We start from the raw sequence: 19,303 nt of genomic DNA, 5'->3' as shown, positions 1-19,303 counted from the left end.
GAGCGGGTGTTGCTGGGTGGAGATGGGGCTCAACTCCTGCTTCTCCCAGGGGCTGGGGGAAGGTGAGGACCCCCTTCTCCATCCCTGGGCCCTGGTTATCACACCCAGTCCCTCCCCTGCCTGCTGAGAGCAAAGGTGGCGCATTGTTCTTGGTGCAAAACTCTCCCTGCCTCGGATGCACGGAAAAACAACCAGAGACAGCGCTGGGCCCACATCTGCCTTTAATGTCTCATGTCTCTGTAGGGCTGTGCCCCTCCTCAGCTGCCTCGGTCCCTCTGTGTGCACAACACCGGGCTCTCTTCTCAAGGAGAAAGGGCTTTTTTAATTGCTTTTGAACAGTTTCACCCACAGAAAAGCACTATGGGACCCTTCCCATCCCTTTTTACCCCGTCCTCGCTGCCTGATGAGATGGACTGAAGCACAATCGGGGGAATTTCCCAGCCTCTGGGATGGTGACACCAGCAAGCATGCATGGCCCCACGCCGCGACTCCCGCTGAGCTGCCGCCGCAGGGTCCAGAGATGCCAGGAACATTATGAACACAACACGAGCACAGCCACACCCCAGGGGGTGAAGGAAAGCGTTCCAATAAGTTAATTTTTAGAGAGTCTGATGCCCCGGGGCTCATGTGTGGGGCAGCCGAGTGTCCTGCGGCCCCTGCGTGCCTGGGCTAGATCCTTAGCCCTCTCCCTGCCCGCCTGGCTGGGGCCGAGCTGTCTGTGGCCTGAGAAGTCCCTCACCCACCGCTGGGTCCATCCTGGCCACCCCAGGGGCAGCAGCGGAGACCGCTGCGGAGCGGGACGGGAGCCCCTCTGCCCCATCCGGACCTACTTGAGGAAGACGAGCAGGAAGAAGGTGGACACGATGAGGACGAGGATACCAGCGGCGAAGCCGAGGCGCAGGTTCTCCATGGAGGCGAGGGGGGGCTGCGTGTCCAGCAGCAGCCCCCGCCCCAGCAGCCCCAGCACGAAGGTGCCGGGTGCCTCAGAGCCACGGCGGAGGCCGCAGGGGGACACCATGCCGCTCACTGCGAAGACGGGGGCGTGAGCCGTGCATGCCACCTCCACGGCCACAGAGCGTGCCGACGCTTGGCGGGTGTCTGGAGGGGTGACGCTGCCCTCCTCCTCCTCTTCCTCCTCCCCACGTGGGGTCCCTGAGGCTGGCATCGCCCCAGGACCACCCAGAGCCAGCTCGGGCACCAGCGTCACCATCCTGCAGAAGGGGCAGCTGACGAAGGCGACGGTGGTGGCATGGCACACCAGCTTGCGCAGGCAGTTCAGGCAGAGGGAATGGCGGCAGGGCAGCTGCTGGGGGGCTCGGCCCCCCCCGGCACCCCAATATGCCTCGTAGCAGATCCCGCACTCCCCGCTGGCCTCTGGCCCCGCCGCCATGGCGCTCAGGGCAAGCGCAGCCTGGCCGCTGCTGCTTTTGAAGGCGGGAGGCGGGTGATGGCTGTGGCTGGGGAGGTGGGGGGGGGGGGGCAAGGGTGGCCACCCCCCCTGCTGAACTTCAGTCTGGCCCCAGGGTGCCCAGTGGGCACTGGACCGACACGCTCCTCCTCCACCGCCCTAGGTAAGGGGCTGTCCCAAAAAAAACTGCTTTTCTTCCCCTTCCTCTTTCCAAATCCATTATCATCTCCTTACTATTTCCCAAGCAGAATGCGTGTGGCGGGTTATTACTGGTATTTTATTTTGGGATGAGCTCAGCAGTGAGGGACAAGAGCCCCCCCCCGCGCATCCATTTCATGCCAGACCTGGGGCATATGTGTCACCTGGCACAGGAGATGGCCCTGGCCAGCAACCGGCACAACCGTCTCAGGGTTCAGGTCAGCCTGGCAGGCAGGGACATGCCGACAGCATGAGACGTTTGCCAAGTAAAGGGCGGCTGCAAACTACTACAGCCCCTGCGCTGCTGTAGGTTGGATGCGGGCGAAGGACAAAGATATTTTTTTTTCATTATTTTTTTATTTTTTCCCCCCAATCTCTGAAAATGCCTGAGCACAGCCTGGGGTGACACAGGGCATGACTTTGTGGGGACAAGCTGGCAGTCCCCAGGCTCCCAGGTGATGCTCCAGGGGTTGTGGTGTCTCCATACATGGCTGAGGGGGGTTGGCCCTGGAGCTACATGGGGCTGCGGTGGCCCTGGGGACGAAGGGCAGCCCAGCACTGCCGCTGCTCCGGGAAAGACTAGCACTTATTTACGGGTAGGCAGCGGACCTTGCCCTGAGCTCCTGTCACTCATTACCACCCCCCCCAGCACAGCCTGGGGCACAAAGGCAATCGGCAATCGCTGAGGGGATGGGATGGAGGGGGCGGTTTGCAGCATCGCTGCTGCTGAGCAGGTCTCGGGGCAGCCAGCAGAACTGGGGTCCTCGCCTCCCTCTCCAGCCGCACACGTGGGACTCCCAGCGTGGTCCCTGGCTGCCCTGGTGGAGCTGGGTGCGGGGTGGGGGACTCTGCAGGGCTGCAGCTCTGCAGAGGATGGCTGGGACATGCCATTGCTGTTGCCTCACTGTGCTTCATCCGCTGGCAGGTCGGCATCTGATTCCTTCCTCCTCCCGGATCCTGGGGAATGCCAAGCAGCTCTGCTGCCTGCACCCCAGCTGGGCAAGGGGGAGCAGGGAGGGTGCAGGTGGGTGAGCCCCTCCAAGAGCCTTCCTGCCTTCATTAGGGCATCCTTGCCAGGGCCCCCCCTTACTGCACTCCAATTACCAGCTGCTCCCACGTGTGTCCCCCTTGCCGGCTCCCCACCAAAGCACCCAGCAAGTCCCTGGATGGGACCTGCTGGCTCCTACGTGCAGCAGCAGCTCAACACAAATGCAGAGGCTGCAGCAGGGAAATGTCCCCGGGACTGTGCCAAAGGGCTCAGCCAGGGCCACGCCGACCTGGCCCGGCTCTGCTGCTGCAGCACGTCCCCCAGGATTGCGGGTGGCACACCGCGCTGCGCACCGGCCACCACCACCAGGCCATGCACGTGACCCGCAGGGACGCTCTGCATGAGCACAGCACACGAGGTGACCCCAGTGGAGGGTTCAAGCTCTCCCGCTGCCTGGAAATCCCCAGGGCTGCTCTACAGCGAGCAACACCCTTGGAGAAATCCAAGATCCTCAAATTGTCCCCAGTTTGACGTGGGAGAGGAGGAGGTGATGCCGGGACAGCTGGGCACATGGCAGCTCTGCCACCGCTCCGCAGCCTCTAGCTTTCAAGTGTCCTCCCCCTCCAGAAGGAAAAAGGCAGCAAACAACCACCAGCAGAAACCAGCTGCTTTTTATTAGCTTTTCCTGGGGGGAGGGCTGTGGTGGGACCAGGCTTATCTCTGCATTTTATACTTCAAGGTCAAGAGACAAAAGACCACTGGGATGGTTACTTATTAATGTCAATGGAGAACTACCCGCGTGCCAATGCACAGAGGCAATGCAGAGCTGCACCGCGCGTAGCCCCAGCCCACCCGCTCACTGCTGGACTTGTGCTGGCTGTCAGGTGGCAGCAACACTTTCTGCTCCCAGCATGTGTTTTTTGGATGAGAGATCCCACTGGGCTCCTCTGGCCTGAGCAAGTCCCTCGAGTCCCGGAGCTGGGGCCGTTGCAGCCTCTCCCCTACACCACCAGCACAAATTTGGGGTCGGGGAGCTCCTCACTCTGCTCTGGCACCTGCTGCCCATGGCTGCAGCCCCAAACACACTCCTGTGGATCTCCACAACAGAAGCCCCAGACCTTTGGCATGACATAGGTGCAAGGCACTGTCAGCACCCCAGAGCATCGCAAGCCCCTGGCTGAGTCCTCCCACAGGAGATTCACCCACCTCTGGGCAACAGGTCTCGATGCAGGAGCATAGCAGTGCCCCGGCCACAGCAGGGGAGCTGCAAGGTCACGGTGGCTTCAGAGATGGCATTAACTGTGTCCCTGCTGAGTGAGGGGCATTTCTGAAGGCAAATGCATTACCCAGAGAGGAGGGGCCACAGGTGCACCCAGTTCCATCACCCAATGCTCCCAGGCAAGAGGATGCTGGGTGGGCAGGAGGAGGGGATGCAGATGAAGAGGGAACCCAAGGCAGAGGCTGAGAAGCCATCGGGGAACATGGCAGATGCTGAGACTCCTGGGTGCAGCTGGCAGCCAGCCCGGGGCCGTGCACGGGGAGAGCAGTGCTGGTCATGCTGTGCAAGTGTCTGTTTAATACTGACACAGAGTAGGAGAGGGGCATCACCCCAGGAGGGGGTGACAGAGGCAGTGCCGGGCAGCCTCACCTTCCTCCACCCTCTCTAGCTGCTGTGGAAGATGCGGATGCGCTGTGTGATGTCCTTGCGGCACAGCGGGCAAGTGTGCAGCTGCTCACAGCAGGTCTGGCAGCAGCAGACATGGCCACAGGGCAGGAAAATCATCTGGGTCTGGGGGAAGAGACAGAGGAGAGGCCATGGAGAGTGCTGCTGTCCCGTAACACTCATCCCAGCACCACCATACTCCAGTACAGGAGGAAATGGGGCTGGAGAAGATGGGGATCACCCGGGGTGTCACAGCATGGGAGGCAGAGCCCTGAAGCCCAAGCCCCATCCCTGGGCACAGCCCACTGCTGTGTGTGCATGAGGCTCTGGGCTGTGCCAAGAGCACAAGTGGAATGGGCCTGAGGGAAGAACACGGGTCAGGGCTGGACCAAGCAGCCCCTCAAATGCTTCCCACGGCTGCTCTGTGGACAGACTGGCACAGGAGCTCGGCAAGCTCCTTCCCAAGCCCGCAAGGAGCCCTGCCCTGCCATGCCTTCCTCTCTGCTGCAATGCCTAAGCCAGGCTGTGCTCCGGAGCTGGAGGGATGAGCATCCAGGCATTGCTCAGGGCCAGGCTAGGGACACAGATATTGGGGGATGTGCTGGATGCTACCCTCACTCCACCCCCTGCTCCAGCACTACACGTGTGCCGGGGTCTCACCTCCTGCTCCATGCAGACAACGCACTCCGACTTCTTCTCCTCCCACTGCAGCGGGGGAGCCATCAGGACCATAGGGCTCGGAGGCTCCTCAAAGGGAGTGCTGGGTTCTGGAGCCGCAAGGACCTCAGCATCCACCGTCCTCAGCAGCTCTGCAACCACAAGCAGGAATTCAGAGCAGCAGGAGGGCTGCCCATCTCCTACCCACCTGGCATGCATGGGGATGGCTGCAGGCAGATGGGCGCTCAGGGCTCCAATAAATAGGAAAGTCAATGGGACCAGCTTGACAGTGCACCCCGAGCTCTGCCAGCACTCCCTGCCCTGCCACTCCTCCTCACAGACCAGCCCTGCATGGCTCCACTCCCCAAAGGGAGGCATCTGGCCCTGCAGATCTCTCTGTTCAAGGCTCAGGTACCTGCTGCGAGTGTATGTATCAAAGACCAGGCAGAAAAGAACTGGTGGTACCTGGGATCATCTTGGCCACAGCCAGGATATCCTGAGCTCGCTTGAGGATGGCACGCTGCAGGCCAGTCTCCGTCACGCCGATCTGCGGTGCAAGAGGAGGGCTGTTAGCTCTCGGAGGGGAAAGGAGACTTATGTCCCAAAGGGGACACTGCGAACGCTTGGGCCTTGCTGGCAAGACCCGGCCATGCCAAGGGAAGCACCTCCATCAGGTGTCAAAGCCAGATAAGGGAATTCCACCAGTGCCATTTCTATTACAAAGAGCATCTGAGGGATGTTGAAAGACAGAGCCAAGCTACAGCTCACCCTGCAAGTGCTCTGGGAGAGCTCTCGCTCACTGGGACAGGGCACAGAGCAGCACTGGCACCTCTCCTTGCTGGGAGGTGACACAAAGGAGCACCAACACTCGCTCCTGCCAGACCTGCCATGGGCATAGCTACGAGCACGGCTGGGCTCAGAGAAAGGGCAGGTTCAGTTGGTGTTGTCCTGCATTGTGTATCTGCTGTCTTGTACCTTTTCCAGGTCACTGGCAGTCATGGTGCTGAGTGCTTGCAAGGATATTCGGTGGTATGCAAAGACTGGCACGTACTGTTCAGCAGACAGCTCGATTAAAAGGTTCACCAGCTGCTGCTCCAAGCCCTCTTCCTGCAAAACACAAGGTGAGCTCCCAGACTTCGCTCTCGAGAACAAACACGGGGACAGGCAGCAGCAAGGCAGGCAGCAGTGTGCTCATTCCTGCCCTCTGCCCTGCTCGAAGCATTCTGCATCCCTGAACACACTAAAGCTCAAAAGCCCAACAGCCGGAGGAGCTCCAGCCTTAGGTGTTTTATGAGCACAATTTAAAACACTGTGTTTTGGGAAGAATAAAACATAACTGTTTTTGCAGCCAATGTCTGCAACAGCACCTGCTTTGCAAACTCGAGCCAATATGCAGCACAGGCAGAGCTCAGATCCATCCCTTCGTGGCCACCCTGTGGGTATTTTAACAGCACGAAGTCCTGGCTTAATACGTTAGGGCAGGAAAGGACAGGAGTTGCTGCATTCAGACAGATTTACAGGGGAATTTGGGGACCCAAGCAGAGCCGTTTGGGTGCTTAGCCGGAACAAAAAGCCCTGCCTGGAAGGGGCTCAGAGTGAGTCCTCTGCTCCTGGCAAGCAGTTTGACAGTGGGATGGCAGCTCCTGGTGCCAGACAGCTGAGGTGCTGGCTCCTTAGAGACCTGGGCTGCCCCATAACCTCCAATGTACAGGAATGAGAGAGGCTGCTGGGCAGCCCCACTCAGAGCACGATGGGCAGCCCAGGGCCTCCCTTGGCTTGTCAGCCTGTGCAAGGGGTCTGTGCCCTGCTCCCTGCCTTAGCTGAACCTGTGGGTCCAGGCAAGGCTGCCTTCGCTCCCCCCCATGCTCTGCAGAGCAAAGCACAGCTACAGCTAAAGCATTAACTGCAGCAACGACCTGGAGTTTGAGGGAGAGGGGCTTCTGGTTCAGCAGGCGCTGGTACTGGATCAGCCAGTAGTTCTCCTGTTTTGTTTCGCTCTTTGCCTCCATTTCCAGCTGAAAACCAAAAACTCATTCATTCAACAGCCCGAGATAACGTTGCAAGCAGTATTTAGGGTAGCCTAAGTTGGATGTGTAGGAGGGGAAACCAACAGCCTGGGCTATGCAGGGCCAGTTCAGAGCACTGCGATGGGTACAGCTACGGTAGGATGGGCTTTTCTGGCTTTCTGCAGGCTGATCCCACTTTGATCCCCACATCTAGTCTAGGGTTGTGCATCCCTCTGGTCACTTTGCCCCAGACACTGGACTGAAGCTCAAGAGAGTCTGCAGGTCTCCAGGATTACAAGGCCACACACAAGGACCTTGCGGGATTGTGAATCATCCCTCCCTATGACTCCCTTTCCTGACGGGGAAGATTGATGATGATGATGGTGCCTCATGCTGCACCAGGGAGTGATGCTAACTGTGCCCCTGAGAGCTTACATTAGCACTTTCTGAAGTTAAATTAGTCTCTGGATCTGGACACAACCCCTCAGAGCCCTCCTCTGCTCCCCTTTATCCCTGTGCTGACCCATGGACTCTCTCCCTGCAGCCAGCCCACGTGCTTCCTCATCTAGAGCACCTCATTAGGGGCCTTTGTTACCAGTATTTGTCGCAGTTCTTCTTCCCTTTGCTTCTTTTCTTTGAGCAGCTGCTGCAGCAGGTAGCCGAGTGCTTGGCGTTGCTCTGTGATCGTCCCCTGCAACAGAAGGACTCTGGCATCCACATCTTCATACCATATAGCTGCAAGCAATCACCCTGCCCCGATTTCCAGCAAAGCACTTACCATATCCAAAACAGTCACAGCACATGTGGAAGCCCTGTGCTCCACAAGCCCTCAGACCAGCTGAGCAGACAGCCTGAACCCTCTCCTAGCAGCTGGCATGGCAGACCCCAGCTGCACCCATTTCTTTTGGTCCTGCACTGACCATTACCTGGTGGTGCCAACCCTCAGCACACCCCCAGCAGCCCCAGACTGCACTGGCCTGCAGCAGCTCTTCATCGCTCCGTCAGAAGTTCAGTCAATGGCATTACAAGTGTTCATGGTCCCCCTCCTTAACTGAGAAAGACCACCTGAAACTACATCTAGAAGCCTGCAGGTATGCAGGACAGGTAAGGTAACAACCTCCCCATGCCTTTGGAAAGCTTGCTTTCATTGGGGTCTCGCAGCAAGCACTGCCAGGTACCAGGGCAAGGTAAGTGATTGCTGCAGCCACACCACTGGGAAGTGAGGAGCGGTTAATTGTCTTGGGAACGTCAGACCATGTGGCATCTCTGCATGGGTCAGTCCCAGCTAGCTCATACCTGCTGGGAGGGTCATTAACTGAGCAGAAGCCAGTAGGCATCGGCCACAAGGACTTCAGATGTCCACAGACAAAGGGACAAGATGTTGTTAAGGGGCTGACCTCCTAAAGAACAACTGCGGGGAAACCTTCACTGATTTGCATCTGGACCCTACACAGGGACAAGGTCCTCTGTTTAATGCCTGCCTCTCACAGGCAAACCCCACCATTAGCCGATGCTGTGCCCTGATGGAGGCAGGAAAGCTCTGCTGCGTCAGGACCTCCACAGAGGTCAGAGGGACAACCAACGACACATGGGAGCTGCTCCAGGCGAGAAACCCAGGCAGCTTCAGCTAACCTTGAGATGAGCTCTCCTGCCCACCTGCACTGTGAACATGCCACTGGGATCACTCTCCCAGAATGACCTCGCAAGAGACTGGTGCAAACGCCTCCCCTTCTCAGGGTGTTTCTCAACACTTCCTGCTTTCCAATGATTTATCAAGTTCTTTACTAAAGCATCTGTGTATTGGGGGAGGAAGCAACTGTCTGCTGTACGGGAGGTACCCAGCATGACTGCAGAAAAGCTTCTGCTGAAGCACTTTGTGGGCACTGCCCGTGCACTGGCGGGGGGGGGGGGGGGCTCAGTCACAGCAGGGAACCTTTGGGCTGTAGACTACCAAATGGCAGGGGGCATCCAGAGAGATAAAGCTGGTTTTGCCTTGTTTCTTAGCATCAGGTGCTGAAGTTGCAAATGTACCGTGCTGCCAGCTGGGCTGCAGACAGGTACGAGGGCAGAGCTTTGTTTTCTGCACTCCCCTGGAACTCCTGTGGTCACCTAACAGGAATCACCCAAGTCCAGTGTCATTTGAACTACATCTGCCTGGGGTTCCTTGGTCTTTCCTGCATGAACTTCGGGTGGTCCCCCACAATCAGGCCTCCAACACTGCAGCGTTATATGGAGGAGCTGCATGAATTAAGGTAGCATAACCCAAATCTTATACTTCAGGGTGTCCAGCACAGGGCTCAGAGCCTATCCTGTCTTAAGTCAGTGCTTACCAGCCTGCTGGGTGCACTACCCTTGAAAAGTATATGGTGTTTGCTACTGATTTTGGGCTCACTAAACAGGTGACCTTATCTGGCAAACAGCACACACAAGAAAACAACTGATGCAAAGGTGTAATAACAAAACTTAAAGCCAAGCTGCTTAAGCCAAACTTGATATTCCTCAACGTGTGACTGCTGATGAAGTCAGCCCATCGAATGGTGGGATGGTGGGGCAGAGCAGCCTGGGAGACAAGGCTTAGAAATGAAGGGGGAGAGCTGACAGCCGTATTTAAAAACAAAACACAACACAAAAATGTAAGAAGACATGCGATGCACGGCAGGCAGGTGTTTCTGGGACAGCCAAAAGGATCGCAAAATCCTTCCCCACCCAGCAAACCTGGAACTGCCCATTGCTATCAGGGCCGGCTCGTTTGTCTCTCCCCTGAAAATGCATCGAGATGTTTAGGAGCAGCAGCAATGTTCCCATGTTACCATGACAAAGAGGGTTTTGTGGTGTCCTGTGGGTAAGTACCCTTCTGACTAAGCATAAAACCATCTGGAAACTGCAAGGAGCAAAAGAAGCAAGTGGAGCTTTTGCGATCCCAGAGCAGAGAGAGGGTGGTGGGGCAGCCCCAGAGCCCTACATACCTGCAGCGTCTCTGTGTCCAGTTCTTGCCTCTTTAACTCCAGCTGTGTCAGCTGCAATAACTCTGTTTCTATTAATTTAATCTAAACAGAAGATGAAACATTTTTTACTGACATTTGAAATGACTTTAATTTATGCTCTTTTAAAATGAAGTCTAACTGCTGCTCTGGGAGGGACAGCACTGCAGAGCCGCCCAGAAGTTTGGGAGCCTGCTAATGCCCTTCTGTGATGCATGCTTTTAGGGTCACTCTTTGTCTTTTGCCTGAGGAGCTGTGTTCCCCGCTCTCTAGTTGTCTCTCTACTCTAAAAACCTTCTGTTCAAGTCTAGAAGCACATTGCAATCAGTTTGTTCAGCCAAACCTTTTGCAGCCACTCTGGAAGGCAGCAACTGATTGTCAAAGTCCTCCTAACACCAGGGCTCAAACTGCAGATCAACTGGGGCAGGGTCCTGGTTTCTACATGGTCCAGCAGATCCCATAATGATACATGCTTTTTCAGGTGGGGCAACTGAGACACAGAGAGGTGAAGTGAGTTGCCCAAGATCCCACAGCAAAGCCAAGATGAAAGCCCAGCTCACCTATCTGCAGGCCATCTACCATCCCCAGGTCATGCTGCTTAATGTGTGCCACTGACCACGAAATCCCTGCTGACACCGGGGCTCTGCAGCAGGCAGTATCCAGGACTCCTGCTCATTCACTGCCTGTGCAGGATGCTGGTGAGGTGGGATGGATTTTAACAGTAAAAGGTCCAGCCATGGTATCAAGGAACAAACTCCCTTTGTTCACAGAGCAAGTGCAAGCAAACTGCAGGGCTCTTATTGATGAACTCAAGCAATGGAGAGTTGTTAGATTCATCTCCTGGATTGCGCACGCACAATCCAAAGGCTTCTAGCAGAGACTGGTCACTGAGTGACTCTATATATTCAAGCTCTTAAGCTTATCCACCAACTGCTGACCCAAGACTTTTCCGCTAGTGTCAGATCACAAGAGGGAAGATTCTGGAGCACCGTGTCAGAAACCAGCCACCCATCTTTGTGCATCAACCACCGCTACTTTCCCATCTTCGTGCATCAACCACCACTACTTTCTCCACCAGCTCTTGCTCTTCCCCCCTGACTATAGCATTGCACCTTCTGCAGAATGGAGCTCAGAAAGGCAGGCCAAGAATGGGAAAGAAAAGGTGAACTTATGGCACAAGGTGCAGTTCCGATGTGCTGGATGGAGATGCAGTGGACTCATGTGGAAACAGCAGCCCTGCTAAGTACACAACCTGAAGGAAATAGTAGCTGCAATTGCAGATCACCTCCACAGAGCCAATGCAGGTCTGTCTCTAACAACCACTCTCCAGCACTTCATCCACATTAGTGCTGAGATGACTGAAGCAATTCCACTACTTCCACAAATCTAAAACCTGCATTGACACTCCCTCCTATGGAGCTGGGAGACTGTAGTTTAACCAATACTGCCCAATGCTTTGTTACAGAGCTCTTAGCAACACGAGAGATCTTCATTTCCTCCAGACCCTGCTCTACGCTCACAGCACTTTGATCTTCCTCAGAAGTGTCTCATCGAATGGCGGTAAGAGCTGAGTTCCTGGCTGCTCTTTCCTCTGTTGCTGACTCACCTGGTTCCTGATCTGCCTGTGCATAAGATCCTTCTTCACCTGGAGAGCTTCAAAGGCAGCTTTCTGCATCTCAATCTAAGGGACAGGCAAAATCCTGCTTAGTGAGGTTGTTGATGCAGCTGCAAATGGACTAAGAAACCCTGTTACCTTGCAGTGACTCATGTACAAGCACCTGAACACCGCTTCCTCCGCGCAACAGTGTCCCGATTACACCATGACTTAGATCCCACAGTCCCAAAAGGTAAAACCCACTTTACAGACAGACACAGAAGTTTATTCACGTTCTTCAAACACATATTTTGAACACACTGCATGAACCCCACCTCTCATTTCCAGCAGTGCTGAGCACCCAGGCCGTGCAACAGGGCATGGCTGCCCAGCACTTCTGAAAAACAAGCTGCAGAGGTCTCAGGTTCAAAATGAGGTATTCAAAAGGAGCAGAGGCTTTGAAAATGCTTCCTGTAGGCAGCCTGTCCCAAGTCACCCAGGCAACCTGCCAAAAAGACAGGACTTCTGTCTCAAAATCCTCTCTATTAATCATCAGACCAGTTTTGTTTCCCATGGTCTGTGCTACTGTGTCTTCTGAAAATTTGCTGTCTAGTTAAAAAATAAATACATTTTTCTTGCAACCACCCAAGTCAGTTTGTTAGAATACCAGAGATTCTCAAAGTTTAGCACGTAGTGTTAAATCAAATAACTTTTGCACGCAGCCCAGCCACTGCTGCTCCTGTGCTCCTGTAATCCACTCTCAATCCTGCCTTTGCATGCACTTGCTTTCCCGTGCTCCCCCCCTGCAAGCAGTTTGCTCCCTTGCCTACCTGCTGCAAGATCTGACTAACGGCTTTGTTCTGATCCAGCTGTTGCCAAGCCAGGATTTGCTGGAACTTCTGGTCCATCTCAGCTAGGCTGCAAGAAGATGGATTTGCCATGGAGTTACTGCTGAGTCTGAGACTCTTGATGCAAACAAGAGGAAAAGCGGACAACAGGGAATCCAGGAAAAGTGGAATTTGTTACTGAACAAGGGTGAAGAGCCATGGCACTGCACAGCTGAAAGCTAACAGATTTAAAACCTCCTTCCCTACAACCAAACCACAGACCAAGCCAGAGCAGAAGCACTGCTGCCTGCATGTGCACAGCTTGAAGTCCAAACAGGGGCTGCTGCTGCCCCAGCAAGCTGCTCAGGTGATGAATTTGCACGGTGGTACTCTGCACCGGAAAGGGTGTACTGATGAAGGAGACCCAGACAATGTGGCCATATATTGCCTGCACTTGCAGGCAGGTCCGTGTCTGCCCACTGCCCTCTGTTGGGCAGGTCACAGGCACACAAGGTTGTTTCTGTTCAGTGCCAGACACTGCCAGATTAAAATTTCTCACCTTCTTGTAAACAGAGCGAGCCAGAATGCTCTCTGTACCTATAGTAATGCAACAAGTCCTACATATATACAAACAGCATCCTTGAGACAACCCTGGGAGGAGAGGAAAGGAGTTCTGTGCTACAGTTTGTCACTGAACTGGCTAACAAAACAGGAAGAAGACCAGTCTAATTTCATCCTCCATATTTAGCAGAATGTATAAAGTAAAATAAACAGTGTAAAAAAGTGATAGTTCATCCAAAGTATGATTAATATGCATATTCTTGTGGTTAGAAGGTGGTTCATTTAATCAAGTTTGACAGTTTCTTTAAATTGCATTGTCACCTGCTCTTACACAGCTGTCCTGCTGCATTCCAGTGGCTGCAGGAGTTCCTGGGTGTATATATGGGAATTACACTGGAGACTGCTGGAAAGAAAGGGACTTTACAACAGTACCACCAGCCCCAGACATCTCCCACTGTACCTGGAGCAGGCCTGGTTGACAAGGTCTTGCCGACGAGACTCGTAGGTCATTTGGATGAGCTTGTTCTTGTAGCTCTCAGCCAGCATTTGTTGCATGGCAGCTAGGAGACAGAAGTGCTGTCAGTCTGCATCAGGAGCCGGTGTCTAGAACAGGTGCTCATCTACCACTGCTGCTACAATCACTTGCAATTAACAGTGCCTTCTCTCTCATTTCCAACCAGTCCTTGCTTTTTCCATTTCATCCATTCAGAGCAGACTCATTCAGCTGCAAGAATCGTAGCTATTTATTGGGAAATTAGCTGAGCAAACTCCACTCTGCCTGTGCTCACATCTCTTCAGTGCTCAGAGGAGCCTTGTCACTGCCTACCGACCCTCAGGTAGGCTGCAGCTCTGCCTGTCCCACTGCGAGTAACCCATCCTTGGGGCGACAACACACACCCCATTTCCCTTGAAACCCCTGCAGATCTGCTCCTGGTCATCATGAGCAGAAAAGGCTCCCTTGCACCATTCTTGTTTACTATACGCCTCCTGCTTCATTAAACTGATCGGTTAACATCTGTTTGGTACCTCTGAAATATGAAGCACTTTGCGTGTTTATATCCACTCTCACAAACTGCCTGTGTGACATGCTGTAGCTACACAGGGACCATAGCTTGCACCTCAAGGGGAACCGGCAGTGAGCTGAAGGTGGAAGGAGTGGATCAGCTATGGTACATGTGCAATGCTACCCCCTGCAGCTCTGCCCCACTGCACCAAGCAACACAGCAATAATGTGTGCGTGACAGAGCATCTCCCACATGGTTGCCACTTATTCCACACATCTCCAGAGGAACCAGGTCTTTCTTGGACCTTACCACCCCAAGGAGTTGTCTGGACTTACAGGCCACTTCCTTTCTGCGTAGATGCTCCGTCTCCTCCTGTGTTATTGCCATCAGCTGTTCCATCCTTATTCTGCCAAACAAACAAGAACAATCCAGCCACTCCTTCAAACAAGCACTCTCTCACTTCTCCTCCACCCACTCAGCTCAGAGCCTAAAAGCTGGGCAGATTCATCCTGCCACCTGCTCAGGAAAGCCATGTGCTTATCAGAGACACAAAAGTCTCGGTGATTTCTTGGTAAGGAACCTCTAAGTCTGTGGGAGACAACATAAATTTTGCATGAAACCATGAGGACAATTGCTTCTTAGACTGGAAAGCTGATCCTTCTGAGAAACAGAACATCTATGCAACATGCATACACTCTCACCAAACATGGTGCCAGTCTCTTTTTTGCTTTCCTTTCTCTTGAGGCTTGACAAGGACTTTAAAGCTGACCTAAGTGAGCAGTGCCACTGAAAGCAGCAGCCTGGCCTCCGTTCCCACCTCACCTGTCCTTGTCCCAGGACAAACACACACAACACCACTTAACAGATCAAGAACTGGTGTGGCTGGAAAACCATCTGACATACAAAGGGATTATCTTCAGCCAGGTCAGTGTTCCCATCCAGCTTACTGTGCCACAGCACAAACAGTTGGCTGAAGGGAGGGAGCACCATATAGGCAGGGGAGAGTTGGGGACAACCACTTTTGGTGGCAAAGCTAGCTCAGACTGTTGGCTGAATAGCAGCATTGCTTTCAATGTATTCCTCCCAGCCTGTACACATTACTGGACCATCTTCATAAATGCCTTGCTTAACAACAGCTGTAGGATTTCTATTAGTCCTTGATAGTGGAATACAGGGTTTTGTTCCCCAACTCCATAGCTAGGGCCATTCAGAGATGAAAGAGAGCTAAAATCGCCATCCCACGGGGTTTGCCAGACTGGGTAAGACCAGGCACATCTAGTCCAGTGTCTTGCCTCCAACAGTGACCAGAACCAGCTGCAGGTATGAGATGAACCTCCCCTGACTTAAGGTGGATTCAGACTGGTGGCTCTGAAAGGAAGGTCCCAGCCCTCCTCCCAGCTTCTTGCCCCTTTTCTAGAAGAGCTTATTTCAAGGAGACTCACCTCTCATTCTCCAAGGATTTCAGAATGTCTGAACTTTGTTTTTGCCTAAAAAAGGATAAAACAAGAGGTTTTCATCAAGCTGAGCAGGACATCCTACTCCCCCAGAGGGCAGAAAATGACTTTGCTTCTCATGCACGGAAGAGCAGCTTTAAGCAGGCTGGTAACCTTGCGTCAGCACCAGCCCAGCAGGAGATCCAGCAGATCTAGGCAGTGGTACCTTCAAATACTTCAAATTTGCACCTTCCATGAGGAATTCAAATTTTTTCCACAGCACTGCAAAACTCTGACAGCACACATATGTGTGAAACACAATTTTTTAAGGTGTCAAATTCCACTTCCTTTAAATGGGACTTCAAATGGGACAAAATAACACAAGCCCCCAGGAGAGAGAGATCACTGCAAGACACCCCGGGACCCTACCTCTGGTTGTCCTCTAGCAGCTTCTGGATACGGCTGGCAATGCCTTGCTCCGCTTGCTTCAACTGCTGCAGCAGCTTCAGGCGCTCCTGCTCCAAATAGCGCTGGTGCTTCGTCAGACCCTCCTCCAGCTTCATCTGGTCCTAGGCCAAAGCAAGAGAGAACCAAAGGAGAAAGTGGTCAGTTTAAGAAAGGCAGTGTCTTGTACAGGGCCTGCCCAGAGAAGACCTACTTCTCTCACTGTCTGCAGTATCTCATCCTTCTGACTGTTGATCTGCTGAACAAGCAGAGCATGTTCTCTTTGCCCCATGTTCAGGCGCCGTTCAAATTCCAGCTTCTCTTGCATTTTTTTTTCCTGAAAGGAGCAAGAAGAAAGATGAATGCCAGAAATCAGTAGAGTACTGGCTCTGCTCCTTCCCAAGCAAGAACAAATTCTGGAAAAAATGTAAAATGAGGCACAGTAATCCCCTCGATTACAAAAAAGCAAGCCTAACGGCAAACCGGATGCTTGACTAGGGGATGGAACCCAAAAATTGTGAACCCAAAAACTGTGAAGCAGAAGCTGCTTCTCTCTTTATGACAGTCTCCAAACTCCCCACAACTCATTTCAAAGTCATGAAGCCAAAGTCCCTGGGCATCAACCCATACAACTGAAACAGCTGATACAAACACCCAGAGGGAAGACAAAATTAAGGTCATGTTCAATTCCAGATGGCAAGGGGACTCCCTTGTCCGAGGACAACAGAGTTAAGGCAGCAGCCAGCTACGAGCAGCTCTAGCCAAGGGGAGAGGTGAACTGCATGACAGGAGCTTCTGATTATTTCAAAGTGAGCCTTGCACAGGGGAAGAGACAAAGACCAGTGAAATAAAAAGAAGAGCAAACTAAAAATGAAGCCAGGTGATGGGAACGGAGGACAGAAACAAGGAACGCTAGGAGAGAATAGGAATGGTGGCACTATGAGCCAAAGGGGCAAGGTAGGAGTCACTGAGGGGCTGGAGTTCAGGGCACGGACGTACTGAGCAGTCTGTGCATGGACTGCTCACACACGTCTGCCCACCTCATGTGAAAAACAAACTGAGCTTTCTGCACAGAGAGTCAAGAAAAATGCCACCTGGTGTGAAAGCCCCCGGATCCAACTCTGCAAACACAGACTGATGTAAACTGGAACTGCTCGCTCACGAGAGAGACTGCAGCTCATCGGCTGTGTGTGTCAGACGAGTCAGCCACAGACTCGCCCACACTTCCACTTGCCTTCTGCAGTGAGGAGTGAGCAGCTCGGGGTGGGGGGTCTGCAAGAACTCAGTTCTCAAAACATTCAGTTTTGGCTGAGAAACCGGATAAAGGGAGGTAAAACAATAAAAAAAAGTGGAGCTATTCTGCAGACAAAGCATTTTATGGGGTTCGTCCTTACCTTCCTCTTCTCATAATCCAAGAATTTGTTCTGAAAAATAAGCAATATCAGCAGACATTTACTCCCAGGAGCAATATTTTGTAGATATTTTTAGCCCACATTCTATCTTCCCCTAACAAAGACATCAACCAGAGGCACAAGAAGGTTAACATAGCCACAAAATCCAGTCATTTATGCTTCTCCAGGGTCAAAGAAATTTACTCCGTATTTGCTAAACAGCACAGGAATTAGCACAGCTTATCGTAACTACATGCCTAGCCTCACCTTTCACAGGTAGGGCTGGACATGCCTTAGCACTTAGCTGGGAATCACAAGGTTTTTCTGCAGTTTGCTGTCCTCCCCCAAAAATGCATGGATTACCATGCTGCACACACCGTGTCACACTGTCACCCCTGTCCCTTGACTGCATCATTGCTTTCAAGGATGAAGATAGTTCTTTACGATGTGTGTTCCAGGAGTCAGCAGTGGTAACACCATCCCCAGCTGTCAGGGAGGAGATGAGCCACCCACACGCACAGTGCTATGCCTGCTTCCGGGCACTGATGCTCTCTTGACCCTAAAAGACACATCTCGTGGCAGGGAAGGTGATGAGGGATGATGTGCTAAGTGCTGTGAGATCCACTGATGGAGCAGAGAGACAAATCCAAAACCCTCTCGCACAACTTCACACAAACTGGAGCCTCACCTGCCACTCGCTCGCCTCCTCCAAGTACTTATGCACTGCCCTGTCCACCCCATCCACTGATGTTCCTCCTCCATCACTCTCCAGCGTGGGGAGTAGATACTGCGAGGGAGGGTAGTATGCAATTCCACATTCTAGAAGGTATCAGACACAAAATGGGAACATTTAGTGCTTAAAGACCTCTTTGGCAGCATGGACAAGGGTTGGCTGGTGTGTGACACTGCTTCCAGCTGTGCTCCCTCTCCCCACACACAGACGAGCACCCAAAAGAGCTCCTTCAGCTCAGGCAGGCTTAACAACAAGAAGTTCTGAGAGGAGATAGTGCCACCCCATTTCTACCAGGAAGACGATCAAAGCTAACCTGCTCAGAGAGAAATGCCTCCTTCACATGGGTACAGGCATGTTGACTTCTGCAGGGCTGCAAATGTTACTGCCCATATTAAAGTAAGTTCTGACTGCCCTTTTATTTCACGGATTTGCACAATGTCTGGCAAGGCACTTCCCCTGCATAAAACCTCTTCCAAACCTTCCCGTCTGTATTAAACTCAGTGTTTACAAACTCACAGCACATTACCTTTGTCCTCTGAGTTTTCCATCTGGTTTCATCTTTCTCTTAACAAACCATCAGTCTGCTGTCCCCAAGTCCTTTCTCATAGAAAATAAGGGTAGAAGGGACCTTGAGTGACTACTGAGTCTATCTCCTTGTCCCAAGGCAGCTATACCTGGACAATGCCTAATCCTCCCACTTGAGAAAATACAAATGAGAAAACGAAATCACAGGGAGATGCAATGGCTTCTTACAGTCACTCAGACAGTCTCTGACTCAGCTATTCTGGTGTTTTTACAAAACCGTTATAAATTTCAGCTTGACAGCAAGAAGCAAGTCTCAAGGAAGGACTCCTGTTTTGCTGTCTACCAGCAAAGACACATAACTCACTGACCAGCCTGCCATGTGTGCAGAGCATCAGAAACCATCCCAAGCAGAGCCAACCCAATGTTTGTCCTTCATTAATACAATCTTTGAACATGCCACAGCACCTAATGAGAGCACAGCACAGTCCCCCAGGTTCTCACTACCATCCACAGACTCTTCTGGCTTACCTTTGCAGAGGAACTGCTGAATGGACTCTGTACCTGCACTGCAAATATCAGGTGATGGGTAGGTCATGGAAGAAGCATCCAAGGTCAGCGTCTCCAAAAGAGAACACACAGAGCTGCAAGTTATTCTGGTGGCCCAGCCAGAGTCCCACTGCAGTTATCCTTGCAGCTCCCCAAAATTTCATTTATGGAGTGATAATTTCATGTTAGCCTAAATTCTGACACAAATATGAGTTTGTATTGAATTTCCACTGGGTGTTTCGATACCTTTCAGAGGTGACTCCACTGTCTCTTACTTGGGAGCTTCTGGGCTTCAGTGGATCATCTTCCTCATGCAGACATGTCTACTTTGTGTTTAAGTACAA

The 19,303-nt window shown here is 52.8% G+C and overlaps 1 protein-coding gene across 9 annotated transcripts in view; it reads right to left on the bottom strand.

Annotated features, from left to right (window-relative positions):
* Positions 1-3,240: 3,240 nt before the first annotated feature.
* Positions 3,241-19,303, bottom strand: part of LRSAM1 (leucine rich repeat and sterile alpha motif containing 1) — a 28,847-nt gene continuing 12,784 nt past the window's right edge. For 7 of the 9 annotated variants that reach the window (XM_052814426.1, XM_052814422.1, XM_052814427.1 and 4 more), the window contains 17 exons: positions 18,942-19,032; positions 17,844-17,974; positions 17,159-17,188; positions 15,979-16,101; positions 15,750-15,889; positions 15,330-15,374; positions 14,223-14,293; positions 13,344-13,443; positions 12,326-12,413; positions 11,508-11,582; positions 9,887-9,967; positions 7,516-7,611; positions 6,831-6,929; positions 5,890-6,021; positions 5,380-5,461; positions 4,918-5,066; positions 3,241-4,383 (listed from right to left, as the gene is read on the bottom strand). In XM_052814426.1, coding sequence (XP_052670386.1) covers positions 4,258-4,383; positions 4,918-5,066; positions 5,380-5,461; positions 5,890-6,021; positions 6,831-6,929; positions 7,516-7,611; positions 9,887-9,967; positions 11,508-11,582; positions 12,326-12,413; positions 13,344-13,443; positions 14,223-14,293; positions 15,330-15,374; positions 15,750-15,889; positions 15,979-16,101; positions 17,159-17,188; positions 17,844-17,974; positions 18,942-19,032 — 1,659 coding nt within the window. In that variant the 3' untranslated portion in view covers positions 3,241-4,257. The remainder of the gene's footprint in view (positions 4,384-4,917; positions 5,067-5,379; positions 5,462-5,889; positions 6,022-6,830; positions 6,930-7,515; positions 7,612-9,886; positions 9,968-11,507; positions 11,583-12,325; positions 12,414-13,343; positions 13,444-14,222; positions 14,294-15,329; positions 15,375-15,749; positions 15,890-15,978; positions 16,102-17,158; positions 17,189-17,843; positions 17,975-18,941; positions 19,033-19,303) is intronic. The other 2 variants (XM_052814423.1, XM_052814428.1) reach the window with 1 other exon arrangement.

The sequence above is a fragment of the Harpia harpyja genome, chromosome 19 (genome assembly GCF_026419915.1).
Source record: "Harpia harpyja isolate bHarHar1 chromosome 19, bHarHar1 primary haplotype, whole genome shotgun sequence".
Lineage (NCBI taxonomy): Eukaryota > Metazoa > Chordata > Aves > Accipitriformes > Accipitridae > Harpia > Harpia harpyja.
The sequence above is the reverse complement of the archived record's forward strand: the minus strand, read 5'-3'. Positions and strand labels throughout refer to the sequence as shown.